Source organism: Muscardinus avellanarius (assembly GCF_963383645.1).
Source record: "Muscardinus avellanarius genome assembly, chromosome: 3".
Taxonomy (NCBI): Eukaryota; Metazoa; Chordata; class Mammalia; order Rodentia; family Gliridae; genus Muscardinus; species Muscardinus avellanarius.
The window spans coordinates 135,904,534-135,930,318 of NC_137788.1; the positions used below are offsets into that span (position 1 = coordinate 135,904,534).

At 39.7% G+C, this 25,785-nt stretch overlaps 1 protein-coding gene across 1 annotated transcript in view; it reads right to left on the bottom strand.

The window, feature by feature from the left end:
- Window positions 1-20,616, bottom strand: part of UACA (uveal autoantigen with coiled-coil domains and ankyrin repeats) — a gene marked incomplete at both ends in the record, with an annotated part of 98,662 nt that extends 78,046 nt beyond the window's left edge. The window contains one exon of the mRNA XM_080690419.1: window positions 20,542-20,616. Within this exon, the coding sequence (XP_080546545.1) occupies window positions 20,542-20,616 (75 nt within the window). The remainder of the gene's footprint in view (window positions 1-20,541) is intronic.
- Window positions 20,617-25,785: the final 5,169 nt, after the last annotated feature.

The window sequence follows — 25,785 nt, forward strand, 5'->3', positions numbered from 1 at the left end:
CTCCCCACCTTCTCCCCTTCCCCATACGTGATATTGAGACCGGCGTTGGTAATTTCACACATGTATAACATGAGTGAACGTGTTTACTTCATTAATTCTCCCTCCCCCATGCACCCTTCCCTAAATTCCATCCCTCCACTGGGCTTCTCCTCCACTATCTAAAGTCCCTCTTGTATCCCACTTACTCCATGGCTTCTGCCTATGATAGACATATGACCCTTCTCTTTCCCTGACTGGCTAATCTCACGTAACATGATGTTCTCCGGGTCCATCCATTTCCCTAGGGTTCAGACTCTTTGGGGCTGAATGTCTTGGAAGATTTCCAGTCCCTTTTGAGTGAAGCAATACTCTATTTGGGAATCATTCCTATATTATGAATACATTAAAAGGAATGGGATATTCCATCACCGCATACATTAGAGGGGGAAGAGGTACTTTTCTTGACGTCAAAATCTTAACTTTTATGTTAATACTTTCTAATAACTCATTTCATTTTATACTTGCACACTAGTTTATATTTCAGAACATTTGCACTGGGCATAGTGGCACATGCTTGTTATCCCAGTATTTCCGAGGCTAAGCCAGGAGGATTGCAGGTTTGAGACTGGCTTCAGCAACCTAGTGAGACTCTTGGCAAGGTAGTGAGACTCTGTTTCAAAATAAAAACTAAAATCAGACTGCAAGTGTGGGAGTGTAGCTTAGAGACAGAATCCTCGAGTTCAATCCCCAGTAACCCCCACAAAAGAAAAAATCCACTTGGTATTCTATTGGTTTAGATATATTTACACAATATTGTCATATGTCATATATAAGATACCTGTATATTTTAATGTTTTTATACTTCAACCACAGCCATTTATTTATTTATTTATTTATTTATTTATTTATTTATTTTCTGTGGTACTGGGGATGAAACCCAGGGGCATTCTGCCTCGGAGCTACACCTCCAATCCTATTTTTTATTCTTTATTTGGAAACAGGGTCTCACTGAGTTGCAAAGGGCCTCACTAAGTAGTAGCTGAGGCTGTCCTCAAACTGCAATCCTCCTGTCTCAGCCTCCCAAATGCTGAGATTACAAGCGTGCGCCACCACACCTGACCAAACCAGCCTTTTACTTTAAATTAAGTACTTTAAAAATATATATTTACTTTTTTATATTTTATATTTGTACATATATACAAATATGTATATTTATATATATGTACATGCATATATACAAATATATATCTTATACATATTTGTATATATTTATATATTTGTATATGTTTATATATATTTTGTTGTTGTTGTTGTTGTTGTTGTTTTAAAAAGAAGAGCACAGAGCAAATAGAGTTCCAGCCATGGTACTTACATAGAAACCAATTTAGAGGCTCAATTTACAAATAATAATTTGCTTAGACTTCTCCAATAATACAGAGATAGCACAGCCTTATAAATTTTGTAATTTGTTATTCCTTTCTTTCCTACATCTCTCCCAGACTTCTCACTAATGTTTTGAGGAAAAAATGAGTTTTTAAAGAGACTCATGAGTGTATTCCTTTAAATTTTCATTATTTCTCATATTAGAGTATATGAAAACTTAAATAAAACTTAAATAGCCTAGGATAAAATTAACTTATATTAATTAGTGGCAATAAAATTGTTACCTTTTTTCTAATTTTTACATTGTGGATTATTTATCTATTAATTGGCCTAGTTGCTTCTGTTTCCACCCTTGCATCCTCCTAAAGTTTTATTCTCCACATATTAAGAATATATATATTTCTTTGTTTTTGTTTTTTGGTGGTACTGGGGATTGAACTCAGGAGTATTCCACCTCCGAGCTACACCTCCCCCCAGCCCTATTATTTTATATTTTTGAAATAGAGTCTCACTAAGTTGCAGAGGGCCTAAGTTGCTGAGGCTGGTCACAAACCTGTGATCCGCCATCTCATCCCCCCAAGTATTGGGATTACAAGTGTGCTCCACCATGCCTGGCTCAGAATATTTCTTTTAAACCTAAGTCAGATCTTGTCACTCCTTTGTTTAAAAGCCTCTAGTAGTTAGTATTCTTGCCATAAATGTGTAGCCTAAATCTAATAATTAGGAAGCAATCAGACTCAAATACTCAAATTGTATGGTCTTTTTAAGTTGACCTGGATTCATTAGGTTGGAATCCAAACATTAACCAAAGCCCTTACCCATACATGACCTGGGCCCCCCAGGCGATCACTGATATGGTCATTCCATGTTCTCCCTTTGCTCATTTCAATCTCACTGACCTCTGAAATATGAAGACAAAAATGAAACCTCATCTCAAGGTCCTTTAACATGCCTTTTGTGCTATTTGATATTATTACTATAGGAAGGAACAGAAACATTCATTTAAAAATCATTACTATGTCACAATTAATCAATTATCTAATATTGTAAAGCCCAAACAGTGATTAAAAGAGCTATCATCTATTATTGCTCATGAGACTACTGGGCAGTTGTGCCGAGCTGGGCCAGACTCAAATCTCCACTAGGCCTATGCATTGACACACGTGTCTACAGCCCTACAATCGACTGGTAAGCTGGCTTCTGGCTGGCCGGTCTAGGACGGCCTCTTTCCAAATCTGATGGTTGACTATCAGTTGAGGTTAGCAGGAACAACCAGTAGCCAGCAAGCTGCCAAGACTAGCATAGGTTTAGATTTATTAATATAAACTATTTTCACAATACTTATGTTCTTGCAACATTATGTAGAAATAAAAACGTGTAAGAAATACTGTGCATCTTCGTAAACCAAATATGCTCTAAGGATCATATACAAATCTATGACAGCACTGGCCAAGTAAAGTCATATGAACCAATGTCTCTCAGCAAGAAAAAAAATAGTTTCTACTTTATAGAAAAGACTCGCCAACCAGTGATGCACCAGTGAACAGTCTGAGACTCCGGTGAGGGGGGTAAGGAGCACAGGATGGAAAATATAAGGAAGAGCTCACTCTCAGGACCAGACAATGAGGCAAAAGCCTGGAGCTTATATCTCATGCCAAAGCAGCCCAACTGCACTTAACAAGCAGGCAAGTAACACAGCGACCCGACGTCTGCAGCCAAGATCTGTCGTATACTCAGCCTCAGCACTTACACCTTACTCACCATCATCTCTGCATTCCTTCAGAGGACCACAGGGCCTGCCCATCTGTGCGCTGAAGCCATGGTATCAGAGAACAGGGAGTCTGGCAGCAAGGGTCACCTAGAGCGTCCGGCCGGGAGACTTGCTGAGGTTTTGGAATTGTAAAGGTAGAAGTCTGGCATTTCAGGGAGTTTACAAAACTCTGTCCTTTATAAAGTTATTGGCCTTGTGTTTCAAAATGGTTTATAAATTTGTAATCACATGTATTCAGACTGTCAATGGAAATGTTGCCATTTCAATCATATTTCCCATCCTTGCTATTTAATTAAATCAGTGTTAGCACCCAGGAACACTGAAAATCAATAGTATATACTATGTAGTTAGGAATATGAGAACTAGTAAGTCAGTCCCATGGGAAAAAGAACTATACTAGGACTGACTTCATCTTCACATTGCGACAGTACTCCTTTCCTAATTGTCTTCTATAAAAAGTATCTTTAATTCTAACAAGTCAGGATCAGTCACAGCAAAGTTGATCTTTCAAGTTAGAAACAACAACAAAAGCTACATCATGGCCTCATCACATTAAATGAGACACTGTATTTTCACAGGCGTACACACAAACACACCACCACGCCCAAGAGTGTTTATAATAGGTCCTAAATGTAGTTCCTTCCTCTCTCTTGACTCACCCTGTCCCATTATATCAAAACAGTTCAACAGCAGGAATGCAATTAGATCTAAACAATTAGGAAACCTGCTGTTCTATTTTTTCAATGTATATACAAAAAAGGTTCTGATCAATAAAGCTTCACTTATAGGACCCCTTACTATTGCAAGCTCTCTCAAGGCTAAATTACCTAAAGGGCCTATAAGTAATAACACTCACACGTCCTTTCATATCTTTACTTTAAAGGCCATACACCAACTTGAAATCTACCTCTCCAACTGCCACCTTTTACCTGTCCACATGTTCTCTTTTCAAAAATAATGTGCAAGCCTGCACATTCACTCATCAACAAAGGACAGCAAACCCAAATGCTATTTCCTCGGTGAATTCCAATGTTAAGATGTGCAGTGTTTTCAGTTTATTACCTTTACTTCACTTATGTTCCCATTAATAAATTCTCAAAAAAATTAAGCTCATATTTTTACACAAACATGTTTATTATATTATACAATACAAATCTATTTAAATGTTTAAAAGTAATATCATAACAAAGAAATGGAAAATCCTAAACTCTGTAATTCTACCACACCTTTTTACTATAATCATTTTGTATATTCCCTGCAAGTCTTTTTATATCAGAATGTTTTGTTTGACTGTTACCAGGTTGCACCTGTATTTTTTATTGTGATTTCTTTCACATATAAGATTTCCATTCCTTAATAGAATTTCTTCATATAGTTTCAAAATGGTCTTGCATATTAGTTTTCTGTTGCTATATAACAAATAGTTACAAATTTAGAGGTTTAAAGCAAAGCAACTATTTGTTTTTTTTGTTTTGTTTTGTTTTGTTTTGTTTTGTTTTTTTGCGGGTCTGGGGATGGAACCCAGGGGCATTTAACCTCCGAGCTACACCCCCTGCCCTATTTTTTATTCTTTATTTTGAAACCGGGTCTCACTGAGTTGCAGAGGGCCTCACTAAGTAGCTGAGGCTGTCCTCAAACCGCGATCCTCCAGGTCTCAGCCTCCCAAATGCTGGGATTACAAGCGTGCGCCACCACACCCGGCTTACTATTTGTAGTAAGTTCAGAAGTACAGGCTGTATTCCCTACTTAGTGTAAAGTTGCTATGCAGGGAATGAGGTAAAAAGCAAAGGGTGCTTTATTCTGCACTACCGGTAGAGGTTCACCAGTCCAAAGATGGGGCCAGTGAAGGGCGCCCAGGAGTGCAGAATAAAGTGCCACTTGCTTTTTACTTGGCCCTGCTAGCAACTTTACATTTGGTTCCAAAACCTGGGAGGAGTACCCCGCCTTGTCTTCCGGGAAGGCCTCGGTGCCCTCCCCTCTCTCCTTCCTTGTAACTCAGGACCCCTCCCCTCTCTGCCCCCTTCCTGAGATCGCTGGCACAAACGGGTGGTCCAGGTTCATGCTCCTTTTTCTCTGCTAGACCTCTCTCAGATTGAAAACCGACTTGGTTCCTTCTCCTCTAACCCCAGCCATTTCATTAAGGAATTCCACTCTCTTTCTCAGGCATGTAGGCGGTCTCCCAAAAAGCTGCTAACTTTGACAAATTGAGGGAAATCATTCAGAGCCCAGATGAAAACCCCACAGTCTTCCTTAATGGAGGTCCTCACCACATCCTGCGTCTCTGGCCAGAGCTCCTGTCCTATACAATCCGTCCCAGACATCCGGAAAAAATTAAAATTCTGAGAATGGCCCTCAGACCCTAATCTGAGACCTGGTGAATATGGCATTTAAGGTTTTAACACCGAGAGAAGCAAGCAGAATATGAAGAAGAGGCCCATCTCTGTCAGAAGGTAAATCTGCAAGCTTGAGCCTTGGTTCAGCCCTGCAGCTGGTGACAGCCAAGTGAGACTCCAGAGAGCCTGTGCACGGCGAGGTCGCAACAATCAAATGTACACCACCCGGTAGCGGCTTTAACTCCACTGAAGAACAGCATTGGGAAAGAGTGCCCTGGACCCCGAGCCCCAACGGCACCTTGCCCGGCGTGCAGCTGGAGTAGACCCTGGAAGAGTGACCGCCCCTGGAAAAGCGGTGGGCCTCCTGCATCTCAGCATGGGGGGACCACCCTTCCATCAGGCCCACTGTTGATTAGCTGAAGATTGATGGAGCCAAGACTCGACAACCCCCATCACCCTCAAGAGCCCAGGGTAATGCTCAAGGTAGCGGGTAAGCCAATTTCCTTCTTGATTAACAGAGATGCTACCTAGTCTGTCCTGCCCTCCTTTTCAGGGCCTTTTTTTTCCCTCCACGGTCTTGGTTATGGGTATTGACAGCAAATTCACCTACCCATTAACTCCCAGGCAACTCCCCTGCTACCTAGCATCCCTCATAAACCCATGGATCTGGCTTAGAATTTAGATTTCCCATGTCTAATCCTTGGGGCCAATAGGCAAGAGCAAAGGACCAGCGTCCCAGTCATTTGGTCAGGCCTATGAATGGACAGAGAACCTGAGGGTGGAGGGGACATCTCCCCAACCAGCCTAGGTCCGGAGCCTTGCAGCAGAGACCATCTCTGCCACAGCTGTGGTTTGCGGCAGAGAAGCCGGGAACTGCCGCTGAGGACAATCAGGAGTAGGGACTTACACTGCCATTGCAGAGCCAGGGAACCTCGCCTGGGAGTGCAGAATAAAGTGCCTCTCGCTTTTTACTTGGCCTGCCTGCCTCATTCCCTGCATCACAGCCTTACTCTTAGGATCTAGATTCTCAAGGCCAAAGTCAAGGTGCCAGCCAGGCCGGGCTCTGATACAGAGGAGAATCTGCTTCCAGGTCATTCAGGTGCTCAGCAAAAGGCAAATCCCTGCAGTTGTAAAACTAAGGTCCCTGCTTTCTTGCTGATTGTGAGCCAGGGGGTTCTCTTAGCTGCAGAAGGCCACCCATCCATTTCAGTCAGCAACAATCCAACAAGTCCTTCAAATCTCTCCAACTGGCAGGTCTGCTTCCAGTCAAAAAAAAAAAAAAAAAAATCTCTGCTTTTTAAAGGACCACTGTGATCAGAGTAGACATACCTGGATAATCTCCCTTTTGGCTAACTCAAAGTCAAGTGATTAGGAACCTCCATTTCATTTGCAAAATCTTGGTTGCCACTAATTAGCATAACCAAGAGCTTATTTTCTCATCATATTCAAAATCCTGGGGATCAAGATAAAAAAAAAATCACAACAGGTCATTTCTAGAAGTCTACCTACTACAACTCTGGCTCACAAAAGTAAATGTATCTCTCATCCTGTAAGCTTCAAGGCCATCTAGCCAATGGATTAGAAAACTTAAGTTTTTTCCCATCCTAAAGCTCTAAAATCTAACATACAAACACATTAAAAAATAAAATGTAAAAATAAAATTTTATTTTAAAAAGTGTAAGGGAAGTAAAATTATATAAATTTTAATGTCATTTAAAACAAAAAGGGTACTGAAGCTTTTCCTTGTTAAAAAAAAAAAGAGATTTTTGCAATCACTTGACTTATTTACTTACTTATTTGCCAATTTTTCTAGTCATAACAAAAGGTTGAACATTTGGGGAAGAATGAAGCATGGAAGTAGAAATAGCTGGGCATGGTAGCACACACTAATAACCCCAGCACTTGAGAGGGCGAGACAGGAGGATCGCAAGTTCAAGGACAGCCTCAGCAACATAAGGAGACTCAGCAACCTAATAAGACCCTATTTCAAAACAAAAAATCAAAAGGGCTGGGAGGTTAATAGCTCAGAGGTGGAATGCCCCTGGGTTCAAGCCAAGTAACACACACACACACACACACACACACACACACACACACACACGAAATAAAGGTGAATGCCACTTTAGTGCTAAATTATAATGCCTGGGAAAGCCAGAAGCAAAAAACAAAAACAAATCTTTGAATCAGTGACAATTTTATAGAACAAATCCATCTAATTCTAGGTATCAAAATTAGAGGAATTAAAGGGGTCAAAGGTCATATCCAGGCTACTCTACCTACCAATCATAAAGGAAAACTAGGACTAAGATACAACCTTGGGATTAGGCTGGTCGGTCTTAAAGTATGGAGATTCAGCTGGCTGGCTTGGGTATAAAAGTCTCCATTCGGAAGGAAGGAAGGAAGGAAGGAAGGAAGGAAGGAAGGAAGGAAGGAAGGAAGGGAGGGGAAGGGAGGGGAAAGGAGAGGAGGGGAGGGGAAAGGAGAGGGGAGAAAGGAGGGAGGTGAGGGGAAGAATAAAAGGAAAGCAGGAAGGACACTAGATCCAAGATGAGCAGTCTGCAAGAGGCTGGATAACAATTCCCAAGAATGACAGAAGAAAATGGGGGCATGCATTAAAAGTGTTAAGACCAAAAAAAAAAAAAAAAAGTCTTGGAAACCGATAGATGCACAGGCTGGGCATTTAGCACACACCTGTAATCCCAGTACTTATGAAGCTGACACAGGAGGATTGCAGGTTTGAGGGTAGCCTCAGCAATGTAAAGAGATTTATTTCAAAACAAAAAATAAAAACTCAGCAACTTGTTTCAAAACAAAAAAAATTTTAAAAGGTCAAGAATACAGCTCAGAAGTAGAATGCTCCAGTGATTACCAGTACCACAGAAAAGAAAAAAATTCATGTACATTTTGTTTATATTCCACAGGCTACACAGTGCCTAGCATAAAATAAATACTTAAAGAATATATGCTGACTATGTGTATGTGTGTGTGCGCACGCTACTGAGGATGGTGTTAAAGAAACTGAATTATATATCTGCTAAAAACCTATACCTATAATGATAATTAGCATAGTGTTAAACTGCAAAATATTTTTTATATATTATCAGGACACTGAGCTGTTCACCCAAACTGAATATAAATAAGTGCATTTTAAAAGCAAGGTGCTAATGTAGAGGAAGACAGACGTAGCATTCTCTCTTAAAACGTAACTACCTGGGTACTTTGTGGGGATCATAAAGGGCCACTGAGCAAGGGCTCTGACCATCTGTCTGTTCACTGGGTGACTGGCAAGTTACACCTTCTCTGGGTGCCAGGTGCCCTTCTCCCCATCAGTTCAGCACTCTGTGACTCAGGCCGCCACTAATTTTTGCCTATACTCCACTGTAGTAGCGTCATAACAGATCCACCTGTTTCAAGCTTGATCCCTTCAAGTCTAGGCAGAGCTCCCACAGTAATCCATCAGAAATACATCTGATCACATGTTTCCCCACCTCTGTATCCATAGACAAAATCCAACCTTTTAAAATGGTATATTTTAGTTGGGTGTGATGGCGCACACTGGTAATCTCGGGACTTGGAAGGCTGAGACAGGAGCATCACAGGTTCAAGGAAAGCCTCAGCAACTCAGCAAGGGTGTAGCTCAGATGTTTAACCCCCTGGTTCAATTCCTAGTAACACACACACATACACATAGAGATAGAGAGACAGACAGACAGACAGACAGATGGCATATTTTAAGATTCTTCAACCCTTGCCTATTTCTAGGAGCTACTCAAGCTAAGCTGGCAATCCAACTGTCTCTTTCTCCAACTCTGTATTTCTCTTGTCTATGCATTTGCTTTTCTCTCTGATAGCGATTTCTTTCCTGGATTATTCCCACAGCTTCTCATTAACCTTGGGGTGCTTACTCTGCAGACTGTGGTTGCCAGGGGAGAGGGGAAAAGGTAGGAGGAAAGCAGCTGTTTAATAAGTACACAGTTTCCCTCTGTGGTGATGGGAAGGTTTGGGAAGTAGAAACAGGTGTATTTATACTTCACGGTAACTATATACTTCACTGTAACTATATACTAAACACCACCAGACTTTCACTTTAAAATGATTAATTTTGTTATATGAATCTCACCGCAAGTCATAAAAGACGAAGCAGTCAGTGAGACTTCCTTTTCGAGGTACCTCTATCGCTGACTCGCCACTCAGCTCTGCACTGGATCGGTACCTTGCACATTACTCGATCACAGCACTTACAACTTTACGTTATCTACTCGTGGCGCCCCACCATCAGACTGCGAGCCTACTGTCTTCATCTTGCAGTGCTCGGCCTAAAAGAGTCCTCAAGAAATATTTTTCACAATTGAAAAACAGAGGCACCAGTTACCTCCCTCAGGGCAAGAGGCTGGAGCAGATTACCTCTGGAAGATCTAAGTTACATTAAAGTCTGTAGGAGCTTATATTCATTGGGAAGGAAAAAATCAGGATGACAGCAGTCAGCAATGGTGACCTCCGGTGAGTTGTTTCAGCTAGTAATTAAGAACTAAACCTTACTGAGTTAACATAGGAAAGGCACAATGCTAACAAATAACTTGCCCTAATTATGTCTTAAATCATATAATGCTTATAACTACTCCACAAAGTACAACTACTCATCTCATTTTCCAAATGAAAAAACAAACAGATTTAAGCACTTGCCCGAGGTCATCAAAATGGTCACCAGGACTGGCAAGACTCAAGCCCAAGTCACTGGCTGCAGAGTTTGACCCACCGCGTGGGCATGCTACCCCGCCCTTTATACTGCTCAAATTATGGCTTCAAGAGCTGTGGGTGCCCATCCTTTGGCTTAGTTTGCTTTTTCTAAACTGAGAAGAAGGCATTTTATTTGCTTCATTTACCTACTTATCTACCGCCAAGGTTGTAGGTAGCTTTTATTTCATACAGCTTTTTGAAAGTATGTTATTTCTTTAAATAAAATCTACCCATTAAAAATGATGAATGAATCCTAAGAAAAACAATTTCTCAATTAAAAGACCTCACACATGTCAACCAGAAAGTGCTTGTGGCTGCTCCTCTTGTACACAGTAGAAGATCAGAGTACGCCCCCTTCAGGACCACACCCGCAAGGCTTCCCTGCTGGAGACCCACTGCCAAGTACCCCAGCCTCTGCACAGAGTAGGTACCCTGCAGACGAAATAACAAAAACAAGCCGAAAGGACACTTTTTTACTTCTTTAATTTGGAAAGCATAAAGTAGAGGCTAGGGAGAGAGATGAGAGGTAGAATACTTGTTTGTCTAGCATGGGAAGGCTTGATACCCACCCTCACCAAAAAAAGGCATGACGCATGAATGTATGTGTCTACATATGCTCACTCTCGTGGTTCTGGGTGGTGGGAGTGAATAGGTCACAATCTGGTAAGAAGAAAATTAACAACGTCACCAAGATTAAAAAGGGAAAGCCTTACTACAGAGGTAATGTCAAATCTTGACAACTTATAAAAGTGACTAGTAATATCATCTAAAAAATGCATATCTTTTGTGACCCTGGACACACACACACACACACACACACACACACACACACACACCCCTCCAAAGAGTAATCCAGACAATTTTTAGTTTTTTTGGTTCTTCAGGACGACTTTATCTACTTCATTCATACATCTTTCTGATAGCTAATGCTAAAACCAAGGATGGTAGGATAATATACTAGGTAAGCACAAGTATACTGGGTATACACAAATAAAAGGCAGAAGGGACAATGTGAAAGAATTGATATTGAACAAGGAAAAATTCAAGACAAAAGTTGTAATGGGACAAACTAGAGACTTTTACAATGAACATAAAATAACCAAAAACCTTAATGTAACAATTATCACAAAATTAAGTACATAGAACACAAAGTGACTGAAATATAGCGGAAGATGACAGAAACACTCTATAGGGAAAGGTACATACCGTTCTCAAAGTTATGACCAGCCGAGCAACACAAATGAAGATGTATGGCTCGTACTGATGAATGTAAATGAATCATCAGTAGAAAAAATGATCAAAGAACATGAACAAAAAATTCCTAAGTAGCTAACAATCATGAAAATATATTCACACGTCTTAGAAATAAAAAACACAGATAAAAACAGTAATGCATTTATTTCCTTTCAAGTTGACAAATATGCTTAAACTCTATTGCTTACTGAAAGGCTGTGTGGAACGCAGCAATTTCATAATACACATTGGGAATACAAATTGGTTTTGAGGCTTCCCATAAAAAGACATCTTTCCCATTTAACACCTCGCACCCTATTTTTACTACGGTTTGAGGTACAAATCCCCTAGCTTTAAATTTGAGACTGTATCAGTTCAGAAGGGTAAGGACATAGGTTCCAGAGCCAAGCTGCCTAGCTTCCCACTAAAGAAACAGCTATGGCATCTTGGGCAGGTAAATTATTTAAATAGCATCTGAAATGATGGCAGTAATACCCACTCCCTAGGGTGGCTGTGAGGTCTGAGTTACCATAAATCACTGGGAGCAAAGCCTGGGACATACATGCTCAGTGGGTATTGGCTAGTGGCACTTAGATTTCTTATGAACAATTTCTTAAATAGTTCACTAGTATTTACTGAGTACTCCTGGTGGGACATCTGTGTCTGCTCAAGTCATTTCCTATTACTATAACTTTTAAGAATGCTTATTAGAATAAAATATGATTTTCCGGGCATGGTGGTGCACATTTGTACTCCCAGTACTTGGGAGGCTGAGACAGGAGGATCACAGATTTGCCGCCAGCCTCAGCTACTTAGTGGGACCCTGTTTCACAATAAATAAAAAATAGGGCTGAGGGTCTAGCTCAGAGGTAGAATGCCCCTGATTCAATCCCCAGTACCTAAAAAAAAAAGAATAAAATATGATTCAAAATTTGAACATATATCCTTACTGTGGTGTAAGGTAAATAGATGCTAATTGAATAACAAAGAAGCAGTATAAAAATCTATATTTATTCATCTATTCATTTGTTTATTTACTGTGTAGTACTGGGGGTTCAACCCAGGGACATTCTACCTCTGTGCTGCACTTCCAAGCCTTTAAAAAAAAAAAAAAAAAAAAAAAAAAACAGGGTCTCACTAAGTAGCTGAGCCTGACCAGTAACTTAAGATCCTCCTGTCTCAGCCTCCCAAGTACTGGGATTGCAGGCATGCACCACCACACCCTGCTGTGACATCTTTAAATCAAGCATAACCAGTGGGTTATGGTAAAGTGAATGACACTACGGGTGACTTGTTTTGTTTTTGAATATATTGTTTTCTACAATGAGCATGTAAGATTTATATAGGACAGAGGTTGCTTGTTAGCAGTGCTGGAGATAGAAACCAGGGTTTTACATATTCAAGGCAAGCACTTTACCACTGAGCTACAATCCCAGCCCCAAAAAGTTTTTTTAAACAATAGACAGCCTTTTATTTTAACTGGTCAAGTCATCCTCCTGTTCTTTCTTAAGAGCACTTGCCAGGCCAGCTTTGATTATATAATTACCACTCATCACAGCCCACCCTTTGCTGGAGCCTTTAATCACTCAAACATCCGTTCATCTTGTGCACACATTTGGAGATGTTACCATTTGCAAATAAATTAATCAATGTTAATATTTAGGATTTCTGAGAATAAAACAAGGCCAACAGACAAAACTGGTTTTGTTATTACCAACAATCCAATTTACTTGTGCTTTCTGTGCTATAATTTTAAATTTGGAAGAGATGAATACATCGTCTAAATACGTAAAAACCATAGGAAATTTTTGTTTTCTAATTTAGGGAAATAAGGCAATCTGAGTATACTATCCTATTACTCTGTTTATAATTTCAGAAAGTGCATTTCAGCCATACATTTTTAGACAGATTCCCTATAGGAATCAGTCTTTGCTCTTGTTTAAAAAAGAAAAGAAAAGAAAAGGAAAGGAAAGAAGAGAAAAAGCTCACGCAGGTAGAAATTTCAACAATTTGGTACACCCCTTAGATGGCAGGGCAAATGTTTGCATAACTATAATAGGATAGTAAAGAATTCCATATGACAGAAATGAAACAGAAACAGAATACATGCATTATAATGTTGAAATTTAGTATTCCTGTATCTATATTTTGCCACTGAGGTCCCAAAAGTAAGTTAAACATAGCTGCTAATAACAAAATTTTTCTAAGTCTAGGGAGAAGGGAGAAGGGAGAACAGAAAGGGTGAAGCTAATTTGCTTTTACTGTAACTTCTAAAGATGAAACTAGTGACTCCAGAATCTCACTAAACGATAGTTTAAATTTGTCAAGTAATTCAAAATTTTAACTCAAAATGAAAAAAATCAATAAACTGAAAACCTTCCCTGATTATAATCCCCAAGCTACAGTCTCCTTACTTCCATGGAGATTCTTAGGTGACAATTCATTTTACGTTCAATACCATCCCCTACCACAGAATCAGAGTTACTTCCCAGATCTTGTGCTCCTTTAGTGGGCTATGTGGTTTCACAGTTGTCTTTCTGGCCCAGGCTGAAACCTTTCCCCTGTCTGTACCCTAAACATCTATGCTCCCATAACACTTTATACAGACCTCTGTTTTGGCTTCTATCGTTGTTTTATGTCTAGCTCTCTTGAAATTCTTGAAGGCTGTGACTACATCTTTCTTATTACAACAATTTTAGGACATAAGCTAAATTAAATAGCAACATATAAATAAATAGTATAATGAGCCACCCAATTACAATTAACTCATGACCAATCCTGTGTGTGTGTGGGGGGGGGGGTCCTGGGGACTGAACCCAGGAGCATTCTACCTCCAAAGGACACCAACACCTCCAGTCCTGTTCTTATTCTTTATTTTGAAACAGGGTCTCACTGAGTTGCAAAGGTCCTCACTAAGTAGCTGAGATTGGCTGCAAACCCAGATCCTCCTGTCTCAGCCTCCCGAATGCTGTGATTACAAGCGTGCGCCACCACGCCTGGCTTACCAATCCTATTTTAACTATAACCCTCTTCACCATCCCCATCCACCCACCATCAGAATATTTTGAAACAAATCCAAGAATTCCTATTATTTCATCTGTAAATGCACTTTAAATATTTCTCTGAAAGATGAAGAATCTTTATAAATATAACATAAATAATTCCATATAATCAAGTATTCCATTTCTTTAACTGTCGCATAAACTTTCATTTTTTACAACTATTTTATGGGGTCTAAATAAAGTCTATCATTGCAATTGATTAATATCTTTCAATCTCTTATCATCTCTAAATTTCTCCTCCATATTTTTTTTATTTTCTTACATTTTTGAAGAAATCCAGGTTATCTTTTCCTTAGACTCTGCCACATCGAAATTTTGCTGGCTATATTCCTGCATTCCTCTGTCCTCTATATTTTATATAAAATGGTGGTTATATGAAAAGAGTTGTCCTATTCAGGCATCATTCTTTTGGCAAGCCTACTAATAAGTATTAATAAATATATCTACCAGGATATAAATGATGTCTGCTATCTTTCTTGAGACTTTAGCAGCCTCTGACGATCACTGTCTAGACTTTAAATCCACTAATTTACGAGAAGCTGTAAAATCATAATATACAAATTCTATTGCCCCCTATTTATTAACCGGAATAGGATGTGTAATATACGAATCATCATCCTTTCTTTATCTATCAGCTAGGACCAAATGCCTTTTATACAAGAGAAACTTGTATAGCAACTATCTGTTCCCCTGAGGTACAACTCACATAGGAAAGCAAGACAAATGCTTCATTACGTCCCTTCATTTTCCAGAGCTTAAAAGAATGCATCAGCTTCCTAGCATCGTCCAAAGGTAACTCATTGTGTTTATGTTTTAATCATCAGTATGAACTCATGGATTAAAGATTTCCATCCACTGCAGTTATCCTTATCGATGACCAAAAGGCTCCATCCTTGGCCAAGTGGAGGCCTCTTCAAGTTGGCTTCAAGCTCTAATCTTTGAAAGCCTCCTTGTACTCTAGCATGATAGGGAGTCCAGGCTCATGTACTTTTTTTTGCTTCCAACTTGGAATTACCTGTTTTTTTTCAAAGAGGATGTAATTATTGATCCATTCTTGAGACTAAATTATGTACTTCACAAATGTTTTCCAAACCAAACAAGGTGACTGTTGAGCAAAGTCCAATTCCTCAGCTAATAATTTTAAATTGGAACAATGTGTATGAGGCGCAATAAAGACATACAATATTACTTCTTCCTTATTAAAGAAGTAATTAAAATCCTAAACTACTTATCGCTTATGTTTTTAGACTCATTATGTACCAAAAGACCTAACAAAGCAACTCTATTTTGGTATCACAATAAAATCCAGCAATTCAAATCTGCATGATGATATGAGAAAACTTGCCGTGTTGGGTTGAAATTGCAAAGAGGGCTTCTCTACTGTAATCCTCCTTCAAGAATCACCAGAAATAGAATTCAGGAAGAACAATAGGACGCTGTCTAGATAAGGCTTTAATTAAGATAGGCATTTTAAATTAAAGGTTGGAATCTTGAATGATAATGAGTGAACAGTGCTCAATTAAGTATCATGAGTTAGAATGAATGTAACAATTTGTGATCTTAATTATTCACATTACCCCAAAGTCATTGTGATAATAATGTTAACATCTTTCCAAACACACCCAAGTCCCTGAGTAGAGAACACAAAACATTCAATTTCAAAATCCCAACTAAACACTGTTTAAATCCTTTATGCTTTCTGAACATCAAACTAATGTCCTTAATGGGAACCAAAATAAGTTTTCAGAAGATTTTTTTTTTCAGTTGCTATATCTGTAATTCTTTTAGAGATAGCAGTATTTCTTCAGGGTGCTAAAACATTAGCAAGACCCTTTAGAACATATTTACATAGTGATTTATAAAATCCATTGCTCCATTCATTTACAGAATGTACAGAAAGGGCAACAACTTTTACAGTCAAGAATTTACTTTGCTACAAATGTTAAAGACAGTTACAAAATAAAATGGAAATCCTCTCTTCCAAAATGACTGCTTAGTCTGCAGAACCTGGGCAAATATAGTCCCTCAATTAATTAATTATTGTGTTACTGGGGATTAAACCCAGAGACTTTCTACCTCCAAGATATACCCCCAGCTCCTTTTTACTTTTATTTTTAAACAGGCTATTACTAAATTGCTTAGGTCTTGCTAAATTGCTGAGGCCGGTCTCAAACCTGCAATCCTCCTCCCTCTGCCTCCCCAAAAACTGGGATTACAGATGCATGCCACGGTGCCCAGTTTACAGTCCCTTAATTTTATTACTCAATTTACCTACACAGAACTAGGTGAAAATGAAACAAGCCTAATCTCACTGCATGTGTAATTGTATATATAATTGAATATACATATAATTGACATAGATCCAATATAATATTTATGGTCATTTAATTATTCCTTTAGGAATTCCAAAGCTCCAACTTAGTAATTAAAAATAAATTTAACAAAAATATTCTAATCTATGATTAATAGATGCAGCTCTCTCCAGATTCGACTAGTAAAGCACTAACCTCAAATGCATTTTACTCTCCATTTATAATTGTGAACTGTTTATTTATATGTATATAAACATGTCCCCATTTAGTGAACTCACTGAAAACTAAAACTCACTGGCATGCTTAGAACAATGATAATCTTCAGACCATCTGAAGACCTTATTTTCTGCACACAATTCAACATGTTAAGCTAAAATGTCATATTTCACATACTATATAAATCATAAAATATTTATATGCCTAACATACCTCAATCTATTGTTCATGTGTTTCCTTCAGCTAATGTTTACATACACAAAGAAAACTATAGCATAAACATTAAAATTTTTTCTCAAATCAAAGTTGTATAAAGCAAATTGTGTCTACTCCCATAATAATCACATGAATGCCTTAAATTCAAATGAACAGATTCATAGAGGGGAGAAGGAGAAAGAAAGCAAGATATACCCTCTTGCCTTATACTAGAACTAATTTTTTATGTATCAATTGAAATGTAAAAAAAATGAACAAAAACAAGAAATTAAAGAACTTTTGTTATTATCCTTCAATATTGCAGAGTAAAAAGGCCAAACATCACACAAATTTAAGTCACAAAATAAAATGCTATATATTTTATTTTTTGCACAGCAAATGTCACCCTAAAAGAGTCATAACAAATTACCAATAATTAATGTTATTCATACTAAAAGGGCAAATCTCCCTGATATGATGCACATATAAACTAATAAAAATAAGTAATGCGATAGGAAAATATAAAGGATAAACTGTTCACAAGAAAAAAAAGATGCAAAGGATTATAAAAGTATGAGAAGTTGCTGGGTGCAGTGGCACACTCCTGTAATCCTAGTACTTGAAAGGTTGAGACAGGAGGACGGTCTGTCCCAGGCCAGCCTCAGCAACTTAGCAAGACCCTCAGGAACTTAGCAAAACCCTGTTTTAACATTAAAAAAATTTTTTTTTTAAGAGCTGGGGGTGTGGCTCAGAGGTAGAATGCCCTCGGATTAATCCCAAGTACCAGAAAGTAAATAAAAGTATATGAAAAGATGCTCAATTAAATTCATAATAAGGGAAATACAAATCTCAAATATTCAGAGATATAATCTTGTCTAGCAAAGATCAAAAAATTTGAAAAGGTCAGGTACAGGGGCTCACAACTTTAATCCCAGTTACTTGGAAGGCTGAGACAGTTCAAGGCCAGCCTGGGCAATTTAGCAAGATCTTTGTTCAAAAAAGAAAAATTACGAGGTAGAAGTGTAGCTCACTGGTAAAATGATCCTGGGTTCTCTCCCTGGTACCCAAAAGAAAAAAAAAATTGAAAACATTTAACAAAAGTTCAAAATATTTTTCTCATACATTGGATGCATGATGAATGAAAGGGAATTTGACATCCTTGAAAATTACAAATGCTGGGTTATCCTTTAACCCAGCAATTCCACTTAGAAATTGATCACACATATGCATACAGTCACACCTAAAATATACAGCATTGTATTGTATATACCTAAAATATACAGCATTGTATGTTACGGTCGAAGACTTGAACGGGAAGCTCTGAATGGACCTAATTTACAATTAACTTTTAAAAATCAGGATATGGACCACCACATACAGTGCGCTCCCACTTATGAGGATGAATATTTACATTCGTATTTGTTTATATATACTAATCTCTCTCTGAAGGAACATACAGGAAACTAATAACACCAGTGGCCTCTGAGGAGGATAGGGCAAGGTGGCTGAAGTCCAGGGATGAGAGACAAGGATATTCTGCTGTAAATATTTTTGTTCCTTTCAAATATTATACCATATGCTATGTTATCTATTCAAAAATGTTTAGGCAAAAAGAGACCCAGACATAACAATAAACAATACACACACATGTGACCAAATTAGAGATTATGGTGTATACAGATTGAAAAGCAGAAGGAATCTACTTTTACGCATTCATTTTATTCTCAATGCTTTTTTTTATTAGTTATCACACTCATTTACTTTAAAATCTTACATAATTCATTCTAATATTTATCCAACTGAGGGATGTTTGCTTTTTCTGAAGCCAACAGGTTTTTTTTTATACCATGTATTTAGCTTTTATAGATTACTTGAGAAAAACAAAAGAATGCTCGTTTTAGTGAGTGCTAAAGGTTTAAGTTCAGAGACAGCATGTTCCAAATGTATAAAATGCAAACTGGCATATGAAAATACCAGTAACAACTAAATACTCTCCATTTCTAGAAAAGAAAGCAGGATAAAATTAAGGTATACAATCTCCAAGTGGTATATAAATCTTTAGTAAATACCAAGCAATACTGGGGGAAATATAGCTAACAAATCGAGAAAAGTGTATCTTCTATAAAGTTGAAAACACAACCTATTTTACAAAACAGTTAATTATTACAAAAAGGTTGAATTTTAAACTCAACTATGGTGACCTCCAATATTATTACATATTTCTGCCAATTATCAGGTTTTTAAAAAGCAAAAAAGGAATCTCTTTTCCATGAGCTTATAAAGCACGTTCTTGTTTTATTACATATCAAATATCATATCATCTGAATTCCTTCTTTTTATCTTTTGCAATGGGAATCTAAAAGTCTAGCTTCCCACAATTTCCTTTATTTGCAGGTAAAATGATCCTAGAAATAGCGGAGTGGAAAGGCACAGATCTCAATTACTTCAACAGCACATGCAGATTAAGTCATAATCTCATAAAAAGCATATAGCCTTTTGGTAAAATCTATGTAAAATCACAAAGGTCCGTTTTTAATGACCACCACTACGTAACTGGGCAGTCTAAGCATTATCTTTCCTCTGTTTGACTCAAGACTGTGTGTGTGTGTGTGTGTGTGTGTGTGTGTGTGTGTGTGTGTGTGTGTGTGTGTGTGTGACTGAGGATGGAACCCAGGGACATTTTACCTCCGAGCTACACCCCCAGCTCAATTTTTTTCTTCTTTATTTTGAAACAGGGTCTCACTGAGTTGCAAAGGACCTCACTAAGTAGCTGAGGCTGTCTGAGAACCGCGATCCTCCTATCTCTGCCTCCCAAATATTAGGATTACAAGCGTGCGCCACCACGCCCGGGTTCCTCAAGACTTTTCAAAATAACACTGATTTTAGTAACACAGAATTTCGATGATACTGCCATTCTTCTAACCTGCCAAATTATCTAAATCCTAACATCTGTGGTCAGGCTGTTCCCCGAGATTCCTGTTCTCCTGCCAACTAAAGCGAGGCCCTGACTTCCACTCGGGGCTGCACGCAGCAGCCGAGGAGTGTCCAGCCCGCGCTGCCCGCAGGTGGACGTCCAGGGCCCCCTCCCGGCTCCGCTCCCTCCGGGGCCAAAACCCAAGCTCGGCGGGCTCTTCGCACCGTCGCCCCAGCCCTGGCCCGGCTCACAGCCCCATCTCCCCAGTGACAGCACAGCGGAGAGTCCCGCCGTCCACGCAGCCGGCGGGGCGCCGCGCTCCGGCCGCCGACCCGAGGCGGGTCCGGGGTCCGCGCGGGGAGCTGGGGGCGCGGCGGGGGCCCCGGGGCGCGGCCGAGGGACTCACCGCGCTGGCGGCGGCGGCGGAGGACGCGGGGCCGGGCGCGTCCTGCTTCCACAGGAAGGATCTGAGGTTCTTCATGGTCACTTCTCCGCAGCCCGGCTCCGGGAGGACGCGGCGCCTGGCCCGCGCGCGGACCTTCCAGCGTGTGGACGCGAGCCCGCCGGGCGGGGAGGACCGGCCCGCCCCACCTGCCACCTGGGGCCCGGCGGCCCACCGCTCCAGCCCGCGGCGGTCCGCTCCCGCAGCCAATCAGCCCGCCGCCTGGAGGGGGTGGGGCCGGCCCCGACCAATCGAAATCCGGGAAGGGGGCGGGACTTCCCTTTTAAACTTAATAACACCCTTCCTCTCCTGGCCGGAGGAAGAGTTGAGGGACTTTGGCTAGGAGAGCATCGAAGGTGTGTTGCCAGCCGCCGGGAGAGGCGCGAGGGCCCGGCTTCGAGGCTCTAGCCCTGCCCACCCGAGAGGTCTAGAGAGAGCGCGGGGTCCTTTCAAGGCCAGAGCTCATCTTCCCGCACTCCGCTCCTCTTCCTATCCACGTGCTTGTTCCCTGGTAAACTTCTCTTCTTACATTGGGACCCCGAAAAGACTCTGAATTACCTGCACGCAGACCAGCTTTTAAGATCAGTTTCCCTTCCGCCTTCTGATGTTTTAAAATACAAATCCCAGTACCACAGCTACACTCATTAAAAAAAAAAAAAAAGCTAGAAACAGCTTCTAAGAAATAAGATGGTAATTAAAAAGGACATACAGTTAAGAACAGACTTCTTCGACAGGCATTACAGTAAAGCAAACCACAAACACATGTTAGGGGTTAAAGCATGTGTTGAGTGAAGAACCCATTGCTTTGGAAGGAGAGAAATGGAACGGGGGCGTGCCACGAATAAATAAAATTTGCTCACATGGCCTAAGTGATAAAAAAAAATGTCAAAAAATCTATGCTCTTTTCCTATAGGAACATTGCAGATGAAAGTATACAATGAAATTAATTTATCCTACTCAGAAATCTGGATATTAGTGAAAACCGCTTAAGGAAAGGATAAAGGAACAATCTGGTGAGCAGCACCCAATAATTTTATACTAATGTGATAGTTCAGAAAAATCTTCCTTGGAGTCAGTTTTTCCCTGCAAAATGTTTATTCTAGCATTCACCCATTTGAAAAGACAAACAGTTCACGATTTTAACAAAGGACTCTTTTTGTCTGGAAGGGCAGTTCCTTTCTTTACAATTTCCTTAGAATCACTCGAGGTTTTATCCAAATAGTGTAAGAAAGTTTGCAGAACTCTCTTACACAGTACCCAATGACTGTGTCAATACTTAACAAAAAGTAAATAACAAGTACCAGAGAAAATTATTGAATTTTTTTTATTAGACCTACAGGAGGAAACTTTCTTCAACCCCCCCTTTTCCTCAAGATCCACAGTCATCCGGTTTATATTGGCTCTTTAGAGTCTGCGGATGGCCAGTAACTCTCCAGCCCCACTGCTACTGCAGAGCCAAAATTATCTCATGCTTGGACTATTATAAAAGTTTCCCAACCAGTATCCCAACCTCCAGTTGCTCACCTCTTCCATCACCAATAAATCACTAGCCATCATCAAAAAGTCTTGCAAAATACTACTCCTTTGCTCAAACACCTTTGCAGCGTGTGAATAAAATCTAACTTCTTTACTTGGCATTAAACTATGCAACATGGACCCAACCCAATTAATTTTCCAGCTGGCAATCCAAGCAAAATACTGGCCAGCCCCATTCCTCAAACATGGGTCCTGGCTTTCCATGTCCACCTCTTTAAACATGTTAATCATTTTTTTCTTTCTCTATATTCATGTAATAAAATCCTGCTCTCCCAAGCGTGGTTGAAATGGGGCTTGAGGGGCCCAAGAGGTCTTCCAAAGTACTGTGCTACTCTATATGGGTGCTGGTTACACAACTAGTGTATTCAGTTTGTAAAAATTCAGTGAGTCTATATGCTTCGTGCAGCATACGCCCTTATGTGGGTGCTATACTTTAATTTAAAAATGGATTTTTTTAAAAAATAAAGCGGCTGGGCGTGGTGGCGCACACTTGTAATCCCAACATTTGGGAGACTGAAACCAGAGGATCATGGTTCGCGGACAGCCACATCTACTAAGTGAGGCCGTTTGCAACTCAGTGAGACCTGGTTTCAAAATAAAGAATAAAAAATAGGGCAGGGGGTGTAGCTCAGAGGTCGAATGCCCCTGGGTTCCATCCCCAGACCTGAAAAAATAAATAAATAAATAAATAAATAAATAAAGCATACCTCCTTTCCAAGTGCCTTCCTCTATAACAGAAACTTACATAATCACTCCAACTGGAAGTGATCTCTCTCCATCCTTTGAAAAGTCAGAGGAAATTATACCTCTCATATAGTACTAACACGTATGATCTGAACTCAGTACTGGACTTCAAACTGATAAAAATCAGGGAATCATTGATGTGTATTTGAATTCCATAGAATGCTAGCATGTTATAGGTGTTCAAGAAATATTTTTGAATAGATGGATACATTCTGTTTGGTTATTAGAGTGAATTAATTATGATTGTTTGTTCTGTGTTTCCCTGTGATACAAAATTGGTACAACCTCCACCCCATTATGAACACAGGTAAAATGGTCTTGGGATTATGTTGCTGTTCAAACACTTGTACCTCAATCAACTTTATTCTGGGCTTAAATATCTCTTTAAATCCCCCCTCACTACCTAGCTCCCTGACTAAATCTTAAATGTGACTTTCCTTCAATGGCACTGTCTCCCCCACGTAATTGGCTGTTGAGTTAACTGCAGCCTTCTGCTGTTCTGATGTCTCCTAGCATCCAAATTATCATAGCCCTGGTGACTTTCAGTTGTTACTGGATAAAGCAAAGGAAACAGACAGAGCCACAAGTATAGCTTGCATCAGGTTCCAAAAATGTTGGGCAAGTTATTTTTATGAACTGTCTGAATGATGGTCCCATGGTGTCTGTGTCCAGTGGCCTTTATGGATTTTTCCAGGCTAGAAACTTGATGATGTCTGCTGATTCCCATTTGAGAGCAACTAAGTAAATAGCACTAATTTGAGTACACAGCAGAGCTTTTGATCTGGAAGGCCCCTATAGAAAGTAAAATCACTATTATTAGCATTTAGCCGGACAGATTTGGTTTGTTTTTATTAATGATTATCACTTTTCTATTTTTATCTTCTCTGTAGAGCAAAGGGTACTTATCAACCCTAAATGGACTTTCCTTTGCTACTATACTGAATCTATGTAAAATACTTTGTTTTGTTTTGCTTCTTATTTTTTACAATATAGGCAACCAGAAGTGATTATGTGCTTCTTATAAATTTGTTTTATTAGGCTATACACACACATGATAAAGAAATGTCAAATAACACAAAAGGCTATCACCTCTCTGCCTTTGGCCCCTGCTTCCAAGGAACTTGTGTTCTGGGTAAGGCGGGGAAGCTAGCTTATATAGCTCAATTGGACAGCTACTTACTAGACTGTGTAGTAGTATTGCAGGTATGGGTGGTATTCGAGAAAGCAAAAGGTCAAAAGATAACTTTACATGAAGGGATAATCCCAAGATTGGGTATCCATTCCTGGGCTGCATTCAGGTGAGATGTAATACCAGGGAGGCAAAGGATACCCAGGGGACCTGCCAGAACAGGAAAGGAACCACAGATGGAAGATGTTCACTGATAACTTAGATGATGCTAATGATGAAGATGATCTTTCAGGAAGATAAGAATAAGAATGAGCACATGAAATCTAAAATTTACACAGAAAACAATCCTTTTGGACACTCCTTCCTTCCAAGGAAGCTCTGGTTACGAATTCCATGTCCAATGACTTCCTGGGGAGCCTAGCCAACAAAGCCAGTCAATAGTTCCATGGAGAGACTCAGGACATCATCCATTCTCCCCTTGTTCAGATTCCAAGGCAGATAGCTGGCCAAGACATGTGTGGCCACAGGGTCACGAGGAAGGGCTCACCACCCGGAGCTCATACACAGCCCTAGGAAGAAAAGACCCCAGGCAGTTCTCACACCCTCTTCTCTATCCACATTCAAAACTAAAACACATTGCATAAGAGCATTTAAAAAATAAATAGGTCATCTTTGGCACTCATTTTAAAACCATCTGCATTTTTAGTAATCTGTCTAATGACTCCATCCTGGAAAACTAGAGTAAGAAGAAGACAAGTGGGAAGAAGAGATAGCTTCTGTTACAAATAACCACAGACCCTTATGTAAATTGTTCTAGTTATTGGTAATTTAAACTTCTAGGAATGTCACTTTCCTCTTACAGAAACAATTTTAATCTTCCCTGCTGAAGGTTGTTTTGTGTTTGTTTATAGCAATCTTGAGTTTACCAGTATCTCTTGAACTGAGTCAGTCAGTCTCTCTCTCTCTCTCTCTCTCTCTCTCTCTCTCTCTCTCTCTCTCTCTCTCTCTCTCTCTCTCTCTGACTTCCTTGGCATTTACGGGCTGTCACTTATCTATGACATATGGAGTGTGCCCTTAGTTTCCATATGGAAAGAGAGGGCAAAAAGCAGGGAGGGTCATGGTCAGGAACAAAACAAGACTTCCCCAGGATGCTGACCTCAGACCTGATTCTCAGGGGATCTCCCAGAACAGGGAAGAGAACACTGTTGGGAGATACTCCGTGATAACTCAGAGGATGCTAATGAGCTTGATCAACATCAAGAAAGACCAATGGGTTTCACCTGGTGAAGAAAGTTAACCTTTGTTACTGAGCCTTATGCAAAGCTCTCTATTGCCTTCTCTTTAATGAGAAGATTGATGGCCCTGTATGCTCGTGATACAAGACAGACTCTTTAAAAAAAAATTCTTAGTGCATTTTCAGAAGCTCTTGATGACCTCTTTTAAGGCCTGGAGGCTAGATAAAAACCAGGAATTTGGTTTAGGCATCAGTAAAACCATCTGATTCCGTAGGAAGCTTTCCTGAACCTTTGAATTTCCTTATCTTAGCCAGAAAACCAGGATATGCACAAACAATGAGGCAAAAGACTTTCAAAACTTCAGCACTGTAAAATAGATTGAAAAAAAAAAGCTTTTTGCTTTTGAGTTGAAAACATAGCAAATAAATCTGTATAGATTTTAAATGATGGTTTTACTTGCCCTGTATATAGCCCTTCCAGATCTCCAAGAGACTTTTTAAAGTTCTGGCAAGATATTGAGTAAACATTCTTGACTAAATTATTAAATTACTAGTAAATTATGTG